Below are 20,309 nucleotides of genomic sequence, written 5' to 3'. Positions count from 1 at the left end.
ATTGCCGGAGGCCGCTCGCTGCCTTCGCTACTTCGCTCGTTCCGCGAGTTCGCGGCTCGGTGTCGCGCGATAGCCGAGTGTGCGATTGCGACAGCGAAGTTCGTAAAGAGCGAAAGGCGTATTGCCGTACGCACAAAGAAAGAAGAGTCTTCATTTGGATCTTACCGAGAACGGCTCAATTATGCTCGACAACGGCAGCTCGTTGCGCGGGCTTTGGCCTTGCGAGCGAGGCAATCTCGAGTCTGAAGAATCGAGGCGAGGCGAGACGGCGCATAATGCACGTGTACGCATATACGTAGAGCGCGCGCGCGCGCGCGGTCCACTCTCTCTCGAGCCGCCCCGCGTGATAATGCATGCGCATGCATGAGCCCAACCTTTCTCCTGTCGGCTTTCGCTGAGACTTTATTATTCCCCGCAGCGCGCGACGAGAGAAAAGGAGAGCGACTTCCATCGAGATCACCGACGGAGAGCCCCCCCCCCTCCCCCTCCCATCGATCGACGGAACAAAAAGTCTCGCCGCCTACTTCTCGGTACTCCCGATACTTGCCTGGCATTCATTTGCTGTTCTTTCTAGCGCGGATTCCAATTGCGTCGCTCAATGCTTCTCGTCCGACAAGGCTCTCGAACGTCGCAATTCGTCATCCTTGGCGACGGAACAGCGCTATCACAGCGAGCGAGAGAGCGAACGAGAGGTCGGCAAATGAAAATGAACACGCTCTCCCGTACACCAGGTTAGTTGTGCTTGCTTAGCGAGCCATAATTAAAAGTTTCGCGCGCGGCGGCGGTGACCACGTATAGGCGACTTCTCTCGTGCAACAAAGCCAACGCGGTTCATTGTCGGAGGATGCCGCGCGAGGGAGAAACCGCGCAACTGTGTATAATCAGAGACCGCGCGCGCGCACACACACACTTTGTCCGCTCGCGCCGACGGCATCTCTCTTCCTTTTTAGTGAGTGGTATTTGAGAAATGAAACGAGAAACTTTAAACTTGAGTTGCGTGTAAATTATAAAGTACGCCATTCGCTTTTTGAAGCACAAAGTTTGAACGAGCTTCCTCCCCCCGCCCCGCCCCCTTCGTTCAGTCGACTGAGGCATGTGGAAAACAAACTTGAATTTTATTTCAACTACCCGCAACTTTCGATCGTAATGATTTGTCTGAAAAATCTTGCGGGTGCAATTTCGCTTCGCGGAGTAATCAACATCCTCGAGACAATCCAAAGCCACGCACATCATCAGCAGCTGCGGCACTGGCACAAGCACCAAGACAATCCATTAAAGGCAATTTCGTCTGTGCGGTATTTCTGCCTTTGACAAGCCTCAAAATTCGTAGGCTGGAAAAGAACAGGCCGGCGGCAGTGGCGGCAAGACGGAAGAAACGGCTGGAGAGTCAGCTGCCGTGCGCGGCCCGCCGCTAAAGAAGCCAGCCGCAAAAGAGAACGAAGCGCCGAGAGGGCGCGCGCAGCTGCGCGCAAGAGGCAGCTGCGGAAAATTTAGCAGCGCGTACGTAGCGGCGCCAGCGACCAGCGAAAAACAAGCAATTCTTCCATCTGCCATGAGCTTCCAATTTCCTCCTCGTCTGTAATAATTTGACCTTAATTCGCGTATCGATTGATTCGCGAGCGCGCGTATCGGAATCTCGATGACGATGGCGTGTTTAAAGCCAATGGAATTCATTGAGACGAAAAAAGAAGTCAATTGCGCAACAAAACTGTGTTCGCATCAATTGAACTGCGCATGGCTTATAATTGGACATCATTGAGACACACGAGGCGAGCGAAGATTAGAGGCGCTATTTTATTTTATTTTTTTTTTTCAAATGGAGGAGCTGCAGTTCTTCTTCATTGTATGTAAATTGACAATAGTGCGTTGGAAATTAGGTCGTGGAACGAAATACGTCGTGGTTGAAAAAAAAACTTTTAAATTTATCTCCATTTGCTTCGAGATATGTTATAAAATTTTTACTCGTAAATTCAGTTTACATTTATACTGGCTTTGACATTATCCATCAGAACTCACTTTTTCATCTAATATGGCACGTTATTAAACAAAAGATGGCATAGGGGAGCTCGTAGCTTTCGCAGCCCGTGTCAAATTAAAAACAAACTGTGCTGTTTTTTTTAATAAACCGCCGTGAACTATGACGAAATTCGACGTAGTCGGGGCAACTGGTACGAAATGAAAATCTCGTTAAAATAAAGGGTAACAAAGGAAAGGCAAAAATCGTATGAAATATCGTAACCGGGAAAGCATCGAAATGAACGCGAGCGAGTGGCTGGAATTAAAAGCCAAAACTGGAGGGAATGAGGAAGAAGAAGACGAAGCGCGACGCAAAGAGAATTGTCTCCGAGGAAAGTTCTCAGTCGTTGCTTCGCTCGGTCGCGTCTCACGCGAAGCGAGAATTGAATTTTCGGGGAGAACGGTTGAAAGTTTCGAAAAGTGATTAACCGTCAAGTGTGTATATAAGCGTTTGGTGTGGTCCGGCACTTAATGCGGCATTAGGCGTGCCGCGCGTCGCGCGCGAAAACTTATCTAGTTACCTATATAGCTGGAACTTTACGTCCTCGCTCGCGCTAATGGAGTACCGAGGGATTCAACGCATCCCAGACGCGCCAAGATTTATTCGCGACGTTGCCGTTGGCCTTCGGTACGCTGAGTTATCGCTGTTTATGCGCGGGAAGCCACCAGTCGGTTGCGCCATGATTTACGAACTCCGCGCATTTTAATTAACAAGTTGCGGGCCCGACTCCACGGACGAATCTGCCGCGCGAGCTCGGCTTTTTCGGGGCGCAGTTGCGCGCAGCCGGGTAATCAGTGTCGAACGCTCGCGCTAATGCACCGACAAGAATTTTCATTACGGCAACTCCGAACAAGGAGTGTAGCGAGCAAGTTTTCAGCTAATATCAACGGATACCACTCCGAATGTGCATTGCTGCTGCCTATTATCCGGCCATTTCCGAGCTATTTCGCGATACAGCCGCATACGCTAATGTCGAATTATGCGCGCGCTCTGGCCCTTTCTTCGCCGTCGCGCCGATACCTTGCCGCTTCCCGCCAATTTGCAAACACAAACTCTCTGTCTGGAGAAATATTAGTTTCGTAAATCAGTGATGAAAAGTTCGAGTCGCTGCACCAGATTCACTTTAATAAAGTTAACAATGGGGCTTTCCGCGGCAAATTATGCTTGAGGTTTCGCTCAAAGTTTGCACAAGGACCGAAAGTTGCGATAACCTTCGTTGCAATTTCTCCAGCGAGATCTGCTTTTTTTTTTATTTTCTTTTTTCTCATTTTTTAGCAATGACGCGCGCGCTTCTCCAAAACTTTAATCGACTTTTCAAATTCATCGCCCAAACTTTTAATAGATCGATGGGAAATTCATTCGCCGAGGCGCCAATTGAATGGCGCATTCGACGTTTTCAAGCAACTTTTCGCGTTCGTCCGACACACCGAATTTCACTAAAAAGCAAGCACCGGCCGACTCGATCAGCTTCAAAACTTTGTGTTGCCGTATTCATCAATAGCAAAAAAAAGTTCCGTTGCAATCGTCCAGGGAGGGGGAGGGGGGGGGGGGTAGAAGACCTCTGGACAGCCGGCAGACTGTTCCGTGGATAAAATGAGTAATTTACAGGCGCGGAAGGGCAGCGCCGAAACCGGAGGCGCGTTTCGGTCACGACTGTATTGCGCGCGTCGGCCGCGTGAGCCGATGAGCGAGATAAATATTTGCCAGCTGCGATTGCTCGCGGCTTTTCGCCGTTCTCGCGCGAACAAAAAAAGCGGCCAATAAGGCACAAACGACAATGAATTGCCGCTTCGCTCAAACGCACCGACGTTCGTTCTCGTCAGTCGCGTTCGCCTTGGTCAACAAATAAATAAATAAATGAAAAATATAAATAAACAATTGCTTGAATCTACTTGCCACTGATCGCAGCCGGCTTTCAAGTGATGCCCTCGCTTCGACAAGTCGAATGGGATCCACGAAAGCTTGGAACTTGAACGACCCACTGATGATTCGCGAGCATGATGATCGTCAGCGGAGCGCGTCGACGTTACCACCGTCTGTCGGCGCGCTCTCGCCCACTCTGAAGCTCGTCGTCGACGTCGTCGTTGCCGCTACTGGCGCGCTGCTCGCTATACGCTTCTGCTCGGCGCGCATGCGCGTTTATATGTGCGCTCGCACACCCACACGCGCGCGGCCACGTCGCGCTAAATGTGCCTTTAAAACATCGAAGCAGCGCGTCGTCTCGGTTCGACGAAAACTCGGCCAATTCCCGACGAGCGACGAGCTCCCGCGCCCGCTGGTCTGCTCGATCGTCCCGATAATTGCCGCGAATTCCGTCGGCCCTTAGCTCCAGACTGCGCGACCATTTTTGCGCCGGCCCTTCGACCGATCGTTCAAACAGCGCGACCAAATCAATACCGTGCGTGGCGTTATAAGCAGATTAATATGGCACTCGGATGTGCGACATGCCGTTTCTAATTCGAATTTCACATCGCGCTTCGGGGCATCGCTCAATTACGAGCTCCACCGTACCGCGTAACGTAGAATAAGAGCAGACGATCGCGCGAGCGAAAAGCGCGGCTCCGCCGATAAGCAGGCGACGCTGGGCCAAGACTCCCCATCAGCAATAAGCCGAGCTCGAGCCGCGTGCTCGGGGGGCCAAGGCAGGAAAAACCGAGGGAAACTTGGGAATCCCCACGGCGGCTTTTAATTAAAAAAACTGGCGCGCAGCCCGCATATCTCCGAGGGGGCGTGCGGGCATCTGTTTATCGTCGGTCCGACGCACACAGCAGCCGACCAGCCGCGCGAGGAATGCGCGTGCGTGGATTACACAAAGCCAGAGAAACGTATCGAGTTACGCGCGCGCGCGCGCGCGCACGAGGACCGAGGCTCGGATAACGGGCTTGTATCGCGAGTATGCACGGATCGATTCGGGCGCACTCGTTGGGCCGCCCGTCCGTTTGCCAGCGTTCGACTCCTCGAGCTGCGCGCTCGCCCCGTGCACTTGCCGATCGGGCCTCGTCGAACCGAGCACGCGAAAGCTCCATCGCCCGTAACTCTGGCCTTTTTCGAGGCGCGTCCAGTTTAGGCTTTTAATTATCGGAGCGTCGAGTTGTCTCTTTTTTGCTCCCGTCGTCCCGCGTGTCGATTGAAATATTTGCCTTAGCTCTTGGCTCGCGGCGCGCGAGTGACAGACACGGCGGAGGGTGGCGAAGGGGGTAGGGCAAAAGACTAATGGTTTTCCACGGCTGATTGCACGCTCGACTCCTCTCTAAGTGCGAAAAATTTCAACGGCGCTTTCTCTCTCTGTCCAGCGCTCAATCGAGTACCGTTTGGCCAGCGGTCTTTTATTGCTCGCTCGAGCGAAAAGCAAATCGCTTGCGGACCCGCCGAAACGTCCCACCTCTCTTTGCTCTTCCGACCGCGAGAGCCTATCGAATCCTAATCGGCTTGAGAAAAATCGATTGTCGTTCGGGCGCCGCGACAAAGATTCATTTATGTTGGCGCGGCAGGCAAAAACAAAGAGAGAGAGAGAGAGAGAGATACACACGCACATTTGCAATTCTAGCGCAGACTATCCGGAGTAAACGGAGCGCGTCGCTCCGTGCTCGAGCGTGCGTCACTGGCGAAGATACGTATTTATCGCACTGCCGCGCTATTTATCGCCTTGCACGCTCGCAACCCTCGGTCCATCTTCCGCTTTAACTCGTGAATATCACAGCGCGTGCATGGGCGTTCGCTGTTGCTACTGTATATTTAAAAGTTTAAAACAAGTTTTCACCGGACGAGTGCGCGCTGGATTTTTCTTCGGATGTCGTATTAATTGTTTCCCCCAACATCGTCCGATGGAGCGATGGAAATCCATCGAAACGAGCCGTTCGTCGGGTCATCGAGGCGAAATCGAGCGCTACGCCCACCACTCGCATTGGTAAAATTGACGACGGCGTCGCGTCGGCGAGAGCTACAATTTGGAACGTTCATTGCTGATCGGAGCCGTGCCGTCCCATCGGCCCGTCGAGTTGGCTACGCGTGCTGCACTTTGCTCGTCGCGCAAGATCCGCGCAATTAGCTCGACGGCGTGGCCGCGCGGGATACGCGCCGTATCGTCGGTTCGCCGGTGATATCATATCGGCGGTGCATAAAATGAGCGCGCCGGCCAACGTAAATCATAGCGAAACGAAGAGGAGAGAACTTGCCGGCCTCGTAAAAATCCAGCGAGTCGGCCCCGCGGGAGTGATTCGGCCGAATTCCGCGGTTAGCCTCGGGAGCACCATCGATTTTGCGCACCAGCCTTAGTATGCGAGCCGCGCCAAGGCTACCTCGCAAATTGCGAGTGGCGCGCACTGTGTAACGTCGGGGAAACGATCGGCGCAGCTCTGCGCTTGTAAGGCCTCGCATATTAGATGCTTGGCTCGCTCGCAATTTCCCGAAAAATCCCACGCACATGCACCGTCCCGAGCGCGTCTCTCGAAGGCAGAGCCAGTTACTGCGCGCAATACAGCTAATCCAAATGCCAATTGTCGCAATGACCTGTTTTTCTCCCCCACGCCCGTTCTCTTTCACAGCTTTCAATTACACGGGAATTTCGTCATTTCGTTTTACGTCATTGTCGCGCGCATCCAGTAACTGCTTGGCGACTTAATCAGGGATGAACAAGAAACAATGCGTATTACCGGGAGCTTCATAACAAATGCGTCTGCCGGAGCCTCGGGTCAAATTGAATGCATCCCACTCGTACGACGAGCTTTACAACTTTCTGGCGCGTGAGCGCCGCGAGCGCGCTTGCTAAACTCGTCGACGAGTAAACCCGTGAAAACGAGAACAGCTTCGTTATCGATGTCACGGATGATCAAAGTGCAGTCTTTACGGGGCAATCGAATATGAATAATCGTGGGAACGGTCGAAGCCTGGAACGATACAGTGAGAGAGTGCGAGAGATTAATTAAGGCGATGCTCGTTCTTCAAATTCAGACCAAAGAGGAACGTCGCCTCAACCCTTCTACGTCACGTCGGAAGGAAACTCGAGTGGCAAGTAACGGGTAATAGAAAACTGAGGCTTTACTCTGTTTCTTTTTCATTTGGCCCCGGCAACTCCTTCACTGGACTACGGCTACTTGAGTTACTTGTTTTTAATTAGTGCTGGCCACTTGAAAAGGAGGCCCTCTTGTTTTTTTTTTCTACTCTGCTAGAACAAACGCAGCCTCTTCCTTTTTTTTCTCTTTCCCGGGCTCGTTGAATTCGACGCTGCGAGCCAGCGGGATTTCTTAATTAAATGCGACGAGAGAGCTCGCGGAGGCGTATACAAGAGCTGGAAGAGCGAAAGCACGACGGGCATACGGTAGCCGAAGCTTCGGTCGGAGCCTCTCGATCGCTTAAAGTCGCACAATGGCTGCCAATCAAGCGCGCATAACATAGATCTGGCGTCAAGAGACGGCTGGCGCTGCTTCCCGTGTCATCGATTTCACGAGTTGAGAGAGAGAGAGAGAGCAGCCGGCTTTCCATTGCCACGAGCGCGCGATAACGCGACGTGACATTGTCCTGACGAGCGTTTGCGTGACACAGAGAGCACGTCAATCCTTTTGCCAGCCCTCTCCTGCGTGTGCCGCTGCTGATCGAGTGCGACGGGCTTTATTAATTCACGATCGCAGCGTTTTACGCTAATTGATCGAGGACCCTCGCGCTCCGACATTCTTCTTTCCTCTCGCTTCTCTTTCTAGTCCGGACGAGGGCTATGTTCGTAGTCGAATCGCAACGATGCGACGCCCGCGACGACAATCGAACGTAAAGGTAGATGAAAGTTTAACGAAAGGCGCGCCGCGCGCCGGAACGCGAACATCGTACCGGTGCCCAGGACGGGGAGGGCCGGCAACTCGCGAGCCCGAAGAACACAAGCCAACGAGTCAACGAAACAAACATCAAAGTCTCGCGGAACTTTCGGCGCGAGTACAGCGCGTCCTCTGTAGTTTGAACCTGCAGAGACTGTGCTGTCCTCCTCTCCCCCAAGGAAAACGCAACTTCTGCCACTCCTCCTTCGCCTAATCCACTTCTCTTTTTCCCCCCTTTCTGGTGTTTGACTTTGACGCTCGCTTTCTCCTCGGCCGCATCATTCCGCCTCCGCGAGAACCACTCGGAGGGAGAGAAAAAGGAAGGACTTAATTACCCCAACGCTACAATCTCCAGTGCGCTAACTGGCCGCGACGGCTTGCCGAAGAGCATTTGCGCTCGGGATCTTTCCGATTGGTTACCCGGCGAACGTTATCATTCCGACGACTAACAGTCGAGTGACAAAGCCGATCGGTGCAATGTAGCGTCTTAACGGACCCACTGAACGTAAGTGAGTCCGCTGCGCGTAGATGGACATCTACGTCCAAATCGATATACGTATACGAGGCGATCGGCAAAGGGACCGCAGTAAAGTGGCCGCCTGGCTGTCGGAATCGCTGGCTGCGGCACTGAGTGCACTCAAGACTCCGAGCCTGTAACGCAGGCTGCTCGCTCCAATAAAGTAACGGCAAGGCAAGCGCGCGGATACACCGTAATCAAAGCTTCGGGTGGCTGCTCGCTCGCTGTCGAGTGGAACGGAAGGCGAGCTTGCGCCGCGATTTTGCTCTCTCGCGGCCGTCGAGCTCAATGACTCGAGCATGTTATTAAGCTCGACTTGCGCGCGATCGCCAGCCCCGGTCAACGCTCAACACCGGCGCCGAGGCCGTTCTCGATTTCTCTCGCTCGCCGCTGCTCCCGCGGACGTCGATTGATTCCATCGAACGAAGAGGAACGGAAGCCGACGGATCGACCGCGACGCGCGTGACCTTGTGGTACTCGAGCTCGAGAAGAATAACAGACGAAAGAAGGAGTCGCGAGCAAGGGTAAAATTAGCAAGCGAAAGAGCTGTTGTCGCACTTTCGCTGCTTATACATCCCGCTGACAATTGCACTCGCCGCGATTACGAGCTTCGAGTGTACTCCAAGCAACCTATTTTCAACGTATCGATCCAGCCTCCTTCTTCAAACTAATTTACAAATTATAATCGCTTTCTGTCGGGAAACGGACGAGGAGAGCGTCGTCGAGAAAATGAAAAGCCGATAAGGCAATAAAATGCGATCCCCAAAGCTCTTTAACTTAGCCGACCTACTGCTAGTGCCAGAGCTTTCTTTCTGCTTTGCCCGTCGTCTCGCCATAAATTACAGCTTTTACGAGAGAACGGCAATCTGCTCGTCGTTTAATTAACGTGTCATTCGACGCTCGCGTGCATACTTCATAAGACAAGAAGAGATTTGCCGTCGGGCCTCAGGGAGAAAGTTTAACGCCGTCCCCGTTGCTTTGCCAGTCGAAAGAAAAAGGGAAGCGCGTGCGACGGCTGGTGCGCGATCGGCGTGTGAGCGCGTCGAAGCGGCGGACGACGCCGGTATACAATTCGTAGCATCGGGTTAACGGACGTCGAGGAAAAGGCAGCTGGCTGTACTCAAGGGAAAATGAAATGGAGTCGAAGAGCAGAGAAGGAGACGGCAAGAATAAGCGCGAGTAGCGCGGAATTGACCTACTTTTCCTCGTCCGCGAGACTGCGCGCGACAAGTGGCTCCGCGAAGAGACCGAGAACGACGACGAGGAGTCGAGGGATGTTTGTGCGTCCCGACCCGAAGATATGCGGTTCACCGCGAGCTTGGCAGAAGGGACATCGGCCGGCCAAGGCACGATCGAAGCGATCGCGAATATTCCGCCGGTGAACTTTACCTCGAGCTCGTTAGGTCCGCCGTGCGTTCGCGTTCGCGCTGCCAAATTAATCGATAGCCTAGTTTGTTTTTGTATGGGAGCGCAATCAAAATCAACGACGTACAACCAATACGCCGCGTGCGTGTTATTTCGTAATAGCATTAGTGCTCCATCATATCAAGCGCCATTCCGCGTATCGCCGTTATGAAATATTCATCGGGGCAGGCATAATGAAGTCGATGTCACTGCCGGAACCCTTGATACTGTGTAAATTCACGAAAAACCTGGGGCAACGATAGCGCGGAGCAAAGTCTGGCCGCGAGGCCGAGAAATCAGGCAGCTCGTAACGAAGGAACGAGGCCGGATAATTTCCGTTGCCGGTATAATTGGGCCGCGTTTTACGTTTGCTCGCGCGAGCATTTTTATCATCCCTCGATCTCCCGCACGACGTCTTTCCCTCGCGAATCGTTTCTCAAACTTGGTTTTATGCACCCGCTGCGGGATATTGCCCAAGGACAATGGCGCTACTTGACGTCGTCCTCGACTGCGCCTCTCTTTCGTGCTCCCTTTTCTTACTTTGTCCAACAACAATTTCCGCGCGACGCGCTCCGGCGAACGCTCGAACGCGATTATCTTTTCTCACGAGCGTGTCCACTTGCCAATCGCGCGACGAGTGAAAACTGATTTCCCGCGAGGTGCGCGCGAAATCGCTGCGAGCGGGACGTGCAAGCGTGTTTCCTCGCAGCGAAGCATAGACGAACAGTGTGCGCGAAATGCGCCTTTTTATCTTTGCACGCGCGACCGCGAGAGCGTAACTATAAAAATTCATGTGAGGCGGAAAAATGACGAGCGGCAAGCGCCCTTGGCAATGGCCCTACGCGCATGCACGTTTGACAATAGCACCGCGGCACTCCGGCACGTACGATGGTAAAAAGCTAAACGTGAAGGGGGGAGGGTCGGAGCTCCGCCACGACGACCATGATTCGCGCGTAAAAAAAGCGAGAAAAAAAAAAAAAAAAAAAAAAAATGGCTGCCCAACGAGAGGGTGCGAGCGTCGCGCGCGATACCAACGTGTGCAAGTGGCGAATCGTCGGCTTCTACGTTTTCGTCTCCTTTTTTGCTCGATTTCGCTGCCGAGCAATTAGCGCGGGTGAGCCGTTCGATTTTTACGATTCGTACGCTGCCAACGTTCGGATGCCCAGCCGCGCGGAGGGGAGGGGGCGGTTATTCGTTCACTCGTTTATTTGGTGGCTGCGAGGAGAAGAAATGTAATGCACTTTCGTTTTCCGAACGAATGATTGCCGAGAAACGCCCGGCCGCGTCGTTAATGAAAAATAATCGCGCCGGGCGCATTACGTGGACATTTGAAATGCATACTTTAACCTCGTTTCGGCTTTGATACCGCTACTTGTCGCTTCTATCTCTGCGCGAACGACGTCTAGTCTAAACGAAATTATCAAAGTTGCGCTGTCGGGCCGTGCTACTCGATGCATTTAAATTTTCCTGTAACACGCAGTTTTTGAACTTTATTACGGTCATTTGACAAGAAACGAGCGGACAAGATATTTGCGCAGTGAAGATGTTTTACAAATACGACAAATTGTTTACCGTCGAAGCATCGACGGTATCGTGTTTTGATGACGATGACGATGACAATTGCAGCGACATCTTTATTTAGGCCTACACCGTTGCACACATACAGCTCCATACAGTGTTCCTGACTAACCGACCGCTTGCATGTGACGCATCGCAACCAATAAAGAAGCAGTGCCACACGAATGCCGCCTTTATCGACGCCACAAACCTCTCAAGCTCACAAACTCTCGATCATGGGGCAAACTTTTGTTTTACTGCCGTTACATGGGAACGAGTTTCGACGTCGATATCCAATGAATTTATGAGCCCTGAAAGTGTGGCCCTGAAAAGTTTTTGCTTAACAAGTGAAAGTCTCATTGGGAGTATCTTTGCGCTGCAGTTTTCTCGGGTCGCTCATTTCCGCGCTTATCAACGGAAAAAGAAGTACAAGACAGTTGGATATGTGCGTTAATCACGCTCGAAATTTATAATGGCAGTGCTCGAACAAAAGACGTAGATTAAGCTGCATCGTCTTCTTTTTCAGCGTGCCGCAAGAAACTTGGACTTATCCAAACTCATTGAGCAAACTTTGCCCTCGCAAGCATTATTAGACTCGGCAGATTATCCTTTAATGACATCTTGCATCTTCCAATGCAATTATAAGGCCTCATTGTTCGCCACGCGTATAAAGGAGTGAGTTAAGGAGATTTTTGCGCTCGGTCTCCGCGCGGGGATAAGCACGAGGAGTAAAAAAGACCGCATATTAAAGACAATAGAATATAATGCCGTTCGAGCGCATCGCCGTTCTTTTTTTCTCGTCGGCCGCGCATTTTCAATTTGCCTCCCTCCCTCCCTCCCTCCTTCCTTCCGCGCCAAACAAAGCCCCCATTGTGCTAATCTCTCGAGTGGCGCATTACCGTCGGCAGGGCGTCAAGCGAGAGCACAGCAGAGTCCGCTCGGTTGCGCGATCGCTTCTCGGGATCGTAGGCCGATCGGGGGGTCCGGTGGAACTTGGATCAACGGAGGCAGAGAGTCGGCCGAGTTTTGGCGGCGCGGAACCGAACCACAGGGAGGAGCGACGATCAAGAAAAATGCGGGCGATACAGGAGCGACGGAGACTTGGAAGGCAGTCAAAGCGAAGGGGCTCCATTGTATCCTCCTCCTCCATGGCGCGCGCCGGGGTATTTCGTTATTACGAGGCAGCCGCCGCGAGAACAGGCAAAGGGACGTGCCGGCGGCGTCTCCGGCGCGCGAAATTCAGTCGTCGAGCTTTAGAGAGGAGACGCTACGGACGAACTGGCCAGAGATGAAGGAGCGGGCTTTCTTTTTTGCTGTGTCGCGGTCCAAGCGTGAAAATCTTGGCAAGGCTAGTGGATGACCTCGCGGACGAGGAATCTGGAGCGAGGAGCACGCTGATTTATCCGTAAAACTTGAGAATCCCACCCTGGAAAGCTCGACCAACGGTCCTTTGACTGATCCTCCAAACTCATCAGCATCTCCGATCTCCGAGGTATAATTCACGGGGCACGCGGAGCGCAATCGCGCGAGATTCTGATTTGGCCGCGAACGGGAGAACCACGCGCAAATAGACCGGAAAGCGCGAGGACGAGATAATATACACGGGCGGCGAGAGGAAAGCTGAGCTTCTCTTGTTTTTTTCATCGCGTGCGCGGAATATCCGCCCTCTACGTGACGGGATTACCGGCCTGCGCAATTTACGCGCGCGCGTTTCGCCGCGGCATTGTTCCCTCGGCCACAGCCCTTACTTATATTTACTCTTTTGCTATCGAGTTCTCGACAGAGCCGTGGCCGAGTTATCGGCGCGCACAGCCCCGGCAACCTGCCGAACGCTCCCTCCCCGGAGAATCTCCTGCTGTTTATTCGAGATTCGTTTTGCCCACTGAAGTTCGTTGAGCCGAACTTTGCTCCGAAATCCAAAAGTTCGCGCTCTCGGCTAATTCAGTTTTGTCGGGCCTCATTAGTCTGGATTTCTGCGCAGGGGCGAACTTTGTTGTGCAGCACTAGGGGCAGAGCGAGGGGGGACGTCGTCCTTTAACCAGATTGAATCGTCGAAATGTTTACGTTGCGCGGCGACGATCGTAGCGATGTCTCTTGCTCGAGAACAATCGGCGATTGGCAAGCAATCTCTCGGCCGTGGTAAGCCCAAAGTTTGCAAATTCATGACACTGGAGCTAGGCAGCCGTATAAAGCCTCTCCGGAGAGGTGCGCGTGGTTTGCCGACACGCATGTACGGCGCAGCATCAATTAACAGTGGACTGCACTTACCTCCAAGTGAGATTGAGATGCTTCCAGGGCGTGCCGTGCAGGGTGTAGCGCTTGTGGCGAACGAGCGAGCCGCTGCTCGGGTAGTCCTGCAGGCGCAGATCCGGCTTATCCGGTAGGCCGCATCGGCGGCTGAGCATCAGCCTCTGCGTCGCCTCGTCCAGCACGCCGCTCTCCTCGATGCCGCCGAATCTCTGAATAAACAAGCAGCGCGCGTCACGCTTCGTGGCTGCAATCGTCGCTCACTCGCGCTGACCGTTTATTTCTCTAACCAGAGCCGGCAGCTGCAGCTTTCGTCGGCGTGCGGCTTCGCCAAACGAAAAAAAAAAAAAGAAGAAAAACTGTGCGACAACGAGGCGGAAGCGACGCGCGAGTCCAATTAATAATTCCGCGATGCTCGCTTTTGTGCCGAATCGCGCAAACTAGAGCGAAAACAAACCCGGCAAATGAGTTTTCGCGGGCGAATTTTTGCACAATGGACGAGAAGCCAGAAGCAAATTAGACGTATGTGACGAGGTGGTTGAAAGGAAACTCAAACAAAACCGTCGGATCTCTGATTTTAATGAAATTAATGACGTAGATCCCAATCGCAAGGCTTTTTCCGACTGATCAGTACCGTGAACAATTCCACGAGTGTTCGCTGTTCAGTGTTCCCTTCGTTGCGAATATGGATTTTTCAATGGCTCATGGAAGATATATTTACTATAATGCACGACTGGTTCAACGCTTACGGAAAATCGAGTCTAAATATAATGCATTTACACAATAGGACGGAACGTACGAACGGAATTCTAAACGTTTGTCAATTGACATTGCGTTTGCTCCCTCGGCTCTTTAACGGCTTAGAAAATAACGCGGCGATGGCGTTATTCGTTATTTATTGAATATTTAATGGAAAATAACGACATGAGCGAGTAAAAAATAGCACAACGCGGTATAATTTTTGTCGCTTTCAATATGAGTAAGAGCGTCGGCATTAGATCCTTAAAAACAAGCAGCATTCTATGCCCAGAGTTAAGTAATTGCCGACAAATCAAAAAACCAATGGATACTAGGTGAAACGAGAATCCGTAGCAAAGGGATTAAGAGAGGCAATGCAAGCCTACAGCGTGTATCGAAGTTGAAAATCAATATTGGACATCCTTTTATCGACGCGGAGAGAGAGAGAGAGAGAGAGAGAGAGAGAGAGAGAGAGAGAGAGAAAGAGAGGAATGGAGGAAAAGAAGCGAATTAACAGGGGGTCGATCCGCATGAAGCCGACTCGAAGGGCTATATAGCCGGGGCGCGTTCGCTCGCTACATCGAGCGCTTTTTGATCCGTTGGTAACGAGCTTCGGCGCAAGCTTCCGGCATTACTCGGCCCTCTCCGGCTCAACGGGCAAAGACGAGCGTAGCTCCACACACTCCACTGAGCGATGCGCGGAGCCGCATCGGAGAAACGCGAACGCGCGCAAGTCCGCGGAAAATTATCGCGAGAGACCGACACACCATAAGAATTTCATTTGCGAGATTGGAATTGTCGATCCTCCCGCTCGTGCGTTTCGTTCGCGGCTACCCGGGATCGCCAGACCGCTGCGAGTTTCGCGTAACGGCAGCGGCGACGCGAGATCATTTCGAATCCTTGGCGATGATTCGTCGCGCCTGCCGCGGCAGGTCGCAAATTTGTCAGTGAGGCGCGACGGAAAGGAGGCGAAAGCGAGGCGCGACTGCAGCATCCCAATTGCATAATTCATCGGCTGGCAGTAGCGCCGAGTTAAGCTGGCCATCAGTCGAGCGGGAGCCGCGCCGGAGAAACATAAGCCGCGCCATTATCCCGGCCGAAAGGTGTGCATTAAGACGGCCCGAGTCGCCGCGATTTCCATGAAAATCCACTAGCTCGCGCCACTCGCCGCTCTCGGCATACGCAAGGTGCACGCGAGGAATTTCCCTCTCTGCCGATGGCAGAAGCGTCGCGGTGGTAATGGCGTCCACGACACTTTACTGCAAGCCATCTCCTCTTTTCCTCTTGCCCCCAACTCCCACTGAGTTGGCTGTTGTCGCCGATGGATATATAGGCGGGTTATTCCTCTCTCTCTCTCTCTCTCTCTCTCTCTCTCTCTCTCTCTCTCTCTCTCTCTCTCTCTTTCTCTCTTCCGCTGGATTCTCTTATTAAGGCTTCTTCCATCCCCGACCTTTCCATCTTGCCACCTCTCTCTCCCTTCTCCCGGATTCTTTACGATCGCAATCCGAAATTGCTTCCTTGACGTCTTTTCTTTTCCCCTTGGAGAATTAACGTCGTTATGGATTACCGGGAGAACGTCGATCGGAGATGTAGATTCGATTTTTAGCGCGCGCAACTCTCGAACGAGAATACCGACCGAGCAATTGGATTTGGCCGTCCCCATCATCAACGTTGCAGGCGAAAGCAAGCAGCCGAGATAACGTACTCGAGAAGAAAATATCGATGTTCCGTTCGAGCTTCCGTGCTATAAATCAAAAAGAAAATTCCGGCTCTCGCGTCGCATTCGCGCCACTCGTCCAACGAAAGGAAAATACTGACCTGCAAACTTCGTATGGCATCTTTGAGTTGATCATCCGTCCTGAGGTTGCCTGTCTCGAGGTCGCTTTGCGGCAGGTAGCCAAACTTCATCAGGTAGTTTTGCTGCAACAAAAGCCAATATTCGCTCGTTCAGTTTAGGAAATACGTCGACAGTGTGTGTATGTGTTGCACGCAATTTCGGTGCACAATCGATTCCTCAAGTTTACGACGCGACGCGTCATTGATCGACTCGAGTGACCCGTTATTAAATACGGTGGCATCCCTCTTAATGGAGCTTTCGATTCCGTCGAGTCAGGAGGGTTCCAATGCCAAATTAACCTTCTTTAATCAAAGACCGTCATCGTGGATACTTGGGATTATTAACTAGTGAGATTGATGTATTCGTTCGAATAGATAATTAATTTGTTTACCCAAGTGGGTTTGCGTGAGATCGCTGATTTTCCCCAGAATTCTAGCTTCTATTGTGTGTTTAAAAATGCCAGGTCTTAATGTTCTACCTTTAAGAAGAAGGTAAATCGATACAATGAATTAGTATAAACACGTTGACGACAAGTTTCGCGTTCGCGCTTTATGAATTTTTTAAGCGAGCTAATAAATATATTTCGTTGAACGAAGTACAAAACTCCATGTATATATATATATACATTTAGAAAGCATCGGTAGGCGAGCTAACATGGTTCTTTACGATATTTCAGAATGAAAAAGGAAGTTTCGCGTGCGAGATGATAAAAAAGTGGAAGAGAAGCGCATATAAAACGATGTAAATAGAATTAGCATGAAGAGTAGAGCGTCAACAGGCCATTACTCGAGCGCGAAAAACAAAGTCCGTTAAAAGCTGGAATAACTCTTCTGGGAGTGAAGCAACGCTCTATTTAATTATTCATTCGGACTCGCAAACCAACGTAGGAGTGCGCGTGCGTGAGTGTGTTTTAGGAAGGATGCTCCTACACTGGAATAACAATGTTGCCGACGAGTTCCGCGAAGCGACGCGCGCTAATTGTCGACGTCGCCGTCGAGGATTGTTTAACGGACAACGCACGCGACGCGCCATATGCTTGGGCGATCAAAGGGCGAAGGGCATAGTCACAATTAGGTCGAGCTCATCGTTATCTCCCGCGAGTATCCAATTGGCGCTTTTTTGCCTGCACTCGAGACGCACTTTTGTTGCGTTGATTGCGCGCCACACGTTTAGAGTCGTTGACCTTCTTTTCTCTTCTCTTGCCGCTGTGCACGGTGATGGCTCTTTTCTTTCGCCTGTTCGCGAGAGGCTATTGATACGATGAAACTGGTGAGCTTGATCGGCAACGTTTCATCCGTCTTGTGACCCCTCGCTCGATGGTCAAACTCATTTTAGCGCCGCGCAAGTTCAGACGGACGTTCCTTCTATTCTCCCCTCTCCACCATGGCAATGATTTTACTTTTGGCTCGTACGGTCTTTTCCAGTCGCATTCGAAAAGAAACGGACGCGCGCAATGCGCCGCAGCGGTTCAGCGAGTAACACATCTCGCTCGGCGAAGGGAGAGCCAACGGTAGATAGTAATTTGAAGATTGTTCAAACGCAGGCAACATCTCGGAATTTGGCAAGCGAAGCATAAAGCACACTCCGCGCAAACGGTACACACGCACGCGCAGCAACGCGCGCACCGCGCCAGCTTGAGCGGTAAATCGATGCCGCTGCGCCTCGCGTATTCCATACATCGTCGCGCTATTTTCTCCGGGCCTATACGCGCACACTGCACTAATAAACTCTGTTTATCTTGCGTTAATAGCCTCGCGATCCCTGGCCGTGTCGCTTTAACGCTTCAACAAAAATATCGAGTGAAAGTAAGAAGCGAACTTTCGTTAAAATACAGTCATCGACATTTTTCCTTTCCTTTTTTTTCGTTCACTTTCGACACGAGACCGAAAATTCGCGCGGCTTTGAAAGCCCCCATGCTAACAAACTTTCCGGTAACTTTGTCGGCGACGTTTTGCGCCACGTCGACGAATATAACGTATTTGAAAGATTTGATCTGCGCGCAGCGGCTAAACTGGAACTCTCTTTTTTTAGACGACAGATAAAGACAGAGAAAGCTGTATTCCGAGACGTCTTTATTGATTCGAAAATATATCGCGCAATAAAAATTCAATAGAAAGAAAGTAGTAGTCGGAGAAAAATTGATGCGACTCAACGATCGAACGAGATCTCATCGGTCAAATGTCAAATTGACTGTAACGATCGCGAGCTAATTGAAGCGCGACGTATCAGCGCAATATTTCGAATCAACGTGCAAATGCAGCGCACCTAGAAAACAATTACTAGTTACTTCGTTATTAGCTTCTCTCTATTTTTCGACCGCGTGGCTACATATCCCCAATCGTTTCTCTCCCGCTCTCTAACTCTCTCCCTACTCCGATGTGACTGCTCGAATTCTCGAAATTTCTTGCGCTAGTGAGTTTCCGGTTTTTTCGCCTTTCGCGAGGATGGCGAATGAGTCGACGGGGCAATTGATTGATCGCGTTTGTCGGATCGCACGCTTCGTTAATTCAGTTGATGAGCTCTCGGCATATCCAGAGGAGATTCCTCGGTGGACGGACTTGCAGGAGGCTTGCCTGAAAAAATTTCTGTTAAATAATGGCTCGCTTTTTCGGAAGTACATTATCGAGCGACGACGACGACGAGGCGCCACGGCGTTCAAAGCAAATGCAGGCCAATATCGAAACCGCGTGTTTTCGGCGTACATCGATCGGGCCGCGCGTATCGCAGACGAGGAACGAACGGATGTACCCTCGAAAACAAAGAAAAGCTAAGGACAACGTCTGCCCCCCACGACACTTCCCTCGGACGTGGTCGTCGTCTTATGCGGCCGCGATGCGACGTCGTTTCGTGGAACTAATTCCGGTGCGACGAGGCTAGTGTGACGGAGAGCCCGGAGTCAGAAAATAAAAAGTTTTTCGCGCGTGTCGCAGCGTGTATTTTTAATCCATCTACGTTTTTCTTATTTTTTCCTCTCTCGGACATTATACACGCGCACGGTTATCTCTCTCTCTCTCTCTCTCTCTGTCTTTTTTTTCAAAGAGAAGCATTGGTCATTATCACGACACCTCCGGGGAAGAGAGAGCCTGTATCTTTGCGCGAGAGAGATAAAAGGGAGTTTTCGTTGGGACGCCAGAAAGAGATAGCCACGCGAGCGACGAGAGGAAGTTTGGATGTAGGTCATCGTCTACTGCCGTGGCTTTTTTCGATTTTGTTTTTATATAGACATCTAGGAAAAGAATATAACGAGATTTTATTAAAAGCCATGATGTCGCCATTGAATACTTACTTGCCTCCGGAATGACGCCTTTCATTCGCGTCATGTCGAGCAATACTTCTGTTCGGTGCTTTACGAATACGCGAATTTTCCACGAAGCTTTTGTATCGAGACATTGACTTGCCGTTGCGAGTTTCTTAAACGTCCAGAGAGAAAGGGAGGGAAACAAAGGCACGCATCAAAGGCTCGTGTCATCCGGTCTGCGTTTACGAGAGAAACCGCGTAGGCGTAGTAATACGCATAGTAATACGCAACAAAAAGGAGGGCTGCGCCTTGCCGGCACCGAAATCACAGCAATAACAGACGTGCGGCGCACGAGACGGAGAGAAGCATAGATCAGTGGCGGAGATATGCATCGTCCGTAAATGGCGAGCGTGGAGGTGCACGAGCCTCGCGGCGAACCAGATTCAGTATTTCTTGACCAAACACGGCACGCCCGCCAACCTCTCGCTGCGCGTTAGCTCCTTCTTACCTTTCTTCTCTTTTTTTCTTCCGTCGTCCCGGATCGCCGCGCCGTAATGCGTACTCTCCGCACGCGTGTGCGCTCGATTCCTTTTCCGAGCTTGCCCGCCGCGGCTCGACGCCGGATGAATTATCAACTGCGCCACGCTCTACGTGGACTTTACTCTCGAAGGGCATACGTGCATTGTTGCTTGACTATTGATATCGACGGCCGATGAGAATGGAAGTTAGGCGACTTTTGCGAACGGGAAAGGCACTTTGCTCGAGCGAAACGCGTCAACTGTTAAAGCTGCACTGTAAACAGACGCATAATACTACTTTGATAATTTTCGACTCCCAGTGAAAATACAAATTGAGATCGCAACGGAAGATGGTGACTCGAAAGAAAAGGAAATACGAGCTGCTAATTAAAGAAGCGCCGCGGGAAATTGAAATGCGGGCGGCGTCCGGCT

The 20,309-nt window shown here is 51.5% G+C and overlaps 1 protein-coding gene across 1 annotated transcript in view; it reads right to left on the bottom strand.

The window, feature by feature from the left end:
- LOC131670844 (matrix metalloproteinase-2-like) overlaps positions 1 to 20,309 on the bottom strand; it is a 100,837-nt gene that overhangs the window by 49,304 nt on the left and 31,224 nt on the right. The window contains exons 3-4 of the mRNA XM_058946823.1: positions 16,103 to 16,204; positions 13,568 to 13,758 (exon numbers count right to left, since the gene is read on the bottom strand). Coding sequence (XP_058802806.1) covers positions 13,568 to 13,758; positions 16,103 to 16,204 — 293 coding nt within the window. The remainder of the gene's footprint in view (positions 1 to 13,567; positions 13,759 to 16,102; positions 16,205 to 20,309) is intronic.

Source organism: Phymastichus coffea, unplaced genomic scaffold (genome assembly GCF_024137745.1).
Source record: "Phymastichus coffea isolate CEN01 unplaced genomic scaffold, Cenicafe_Pcof_1.1 PCOF00116, whole genome shotgun sequence".
NCBI classification, from domain to species: domain Eukaryota; kingdom Metazoa; phylum Arthropoda; class Insecta; order Hymenoptera; family Eulophidae; genus Phymastichus; species Phymastichus coffea.
The sequence above is the reverse complement of the archived record's forward strand: the minus strand, read 5'-3'. Positions and strand labels throughout refer to the sequence as shown.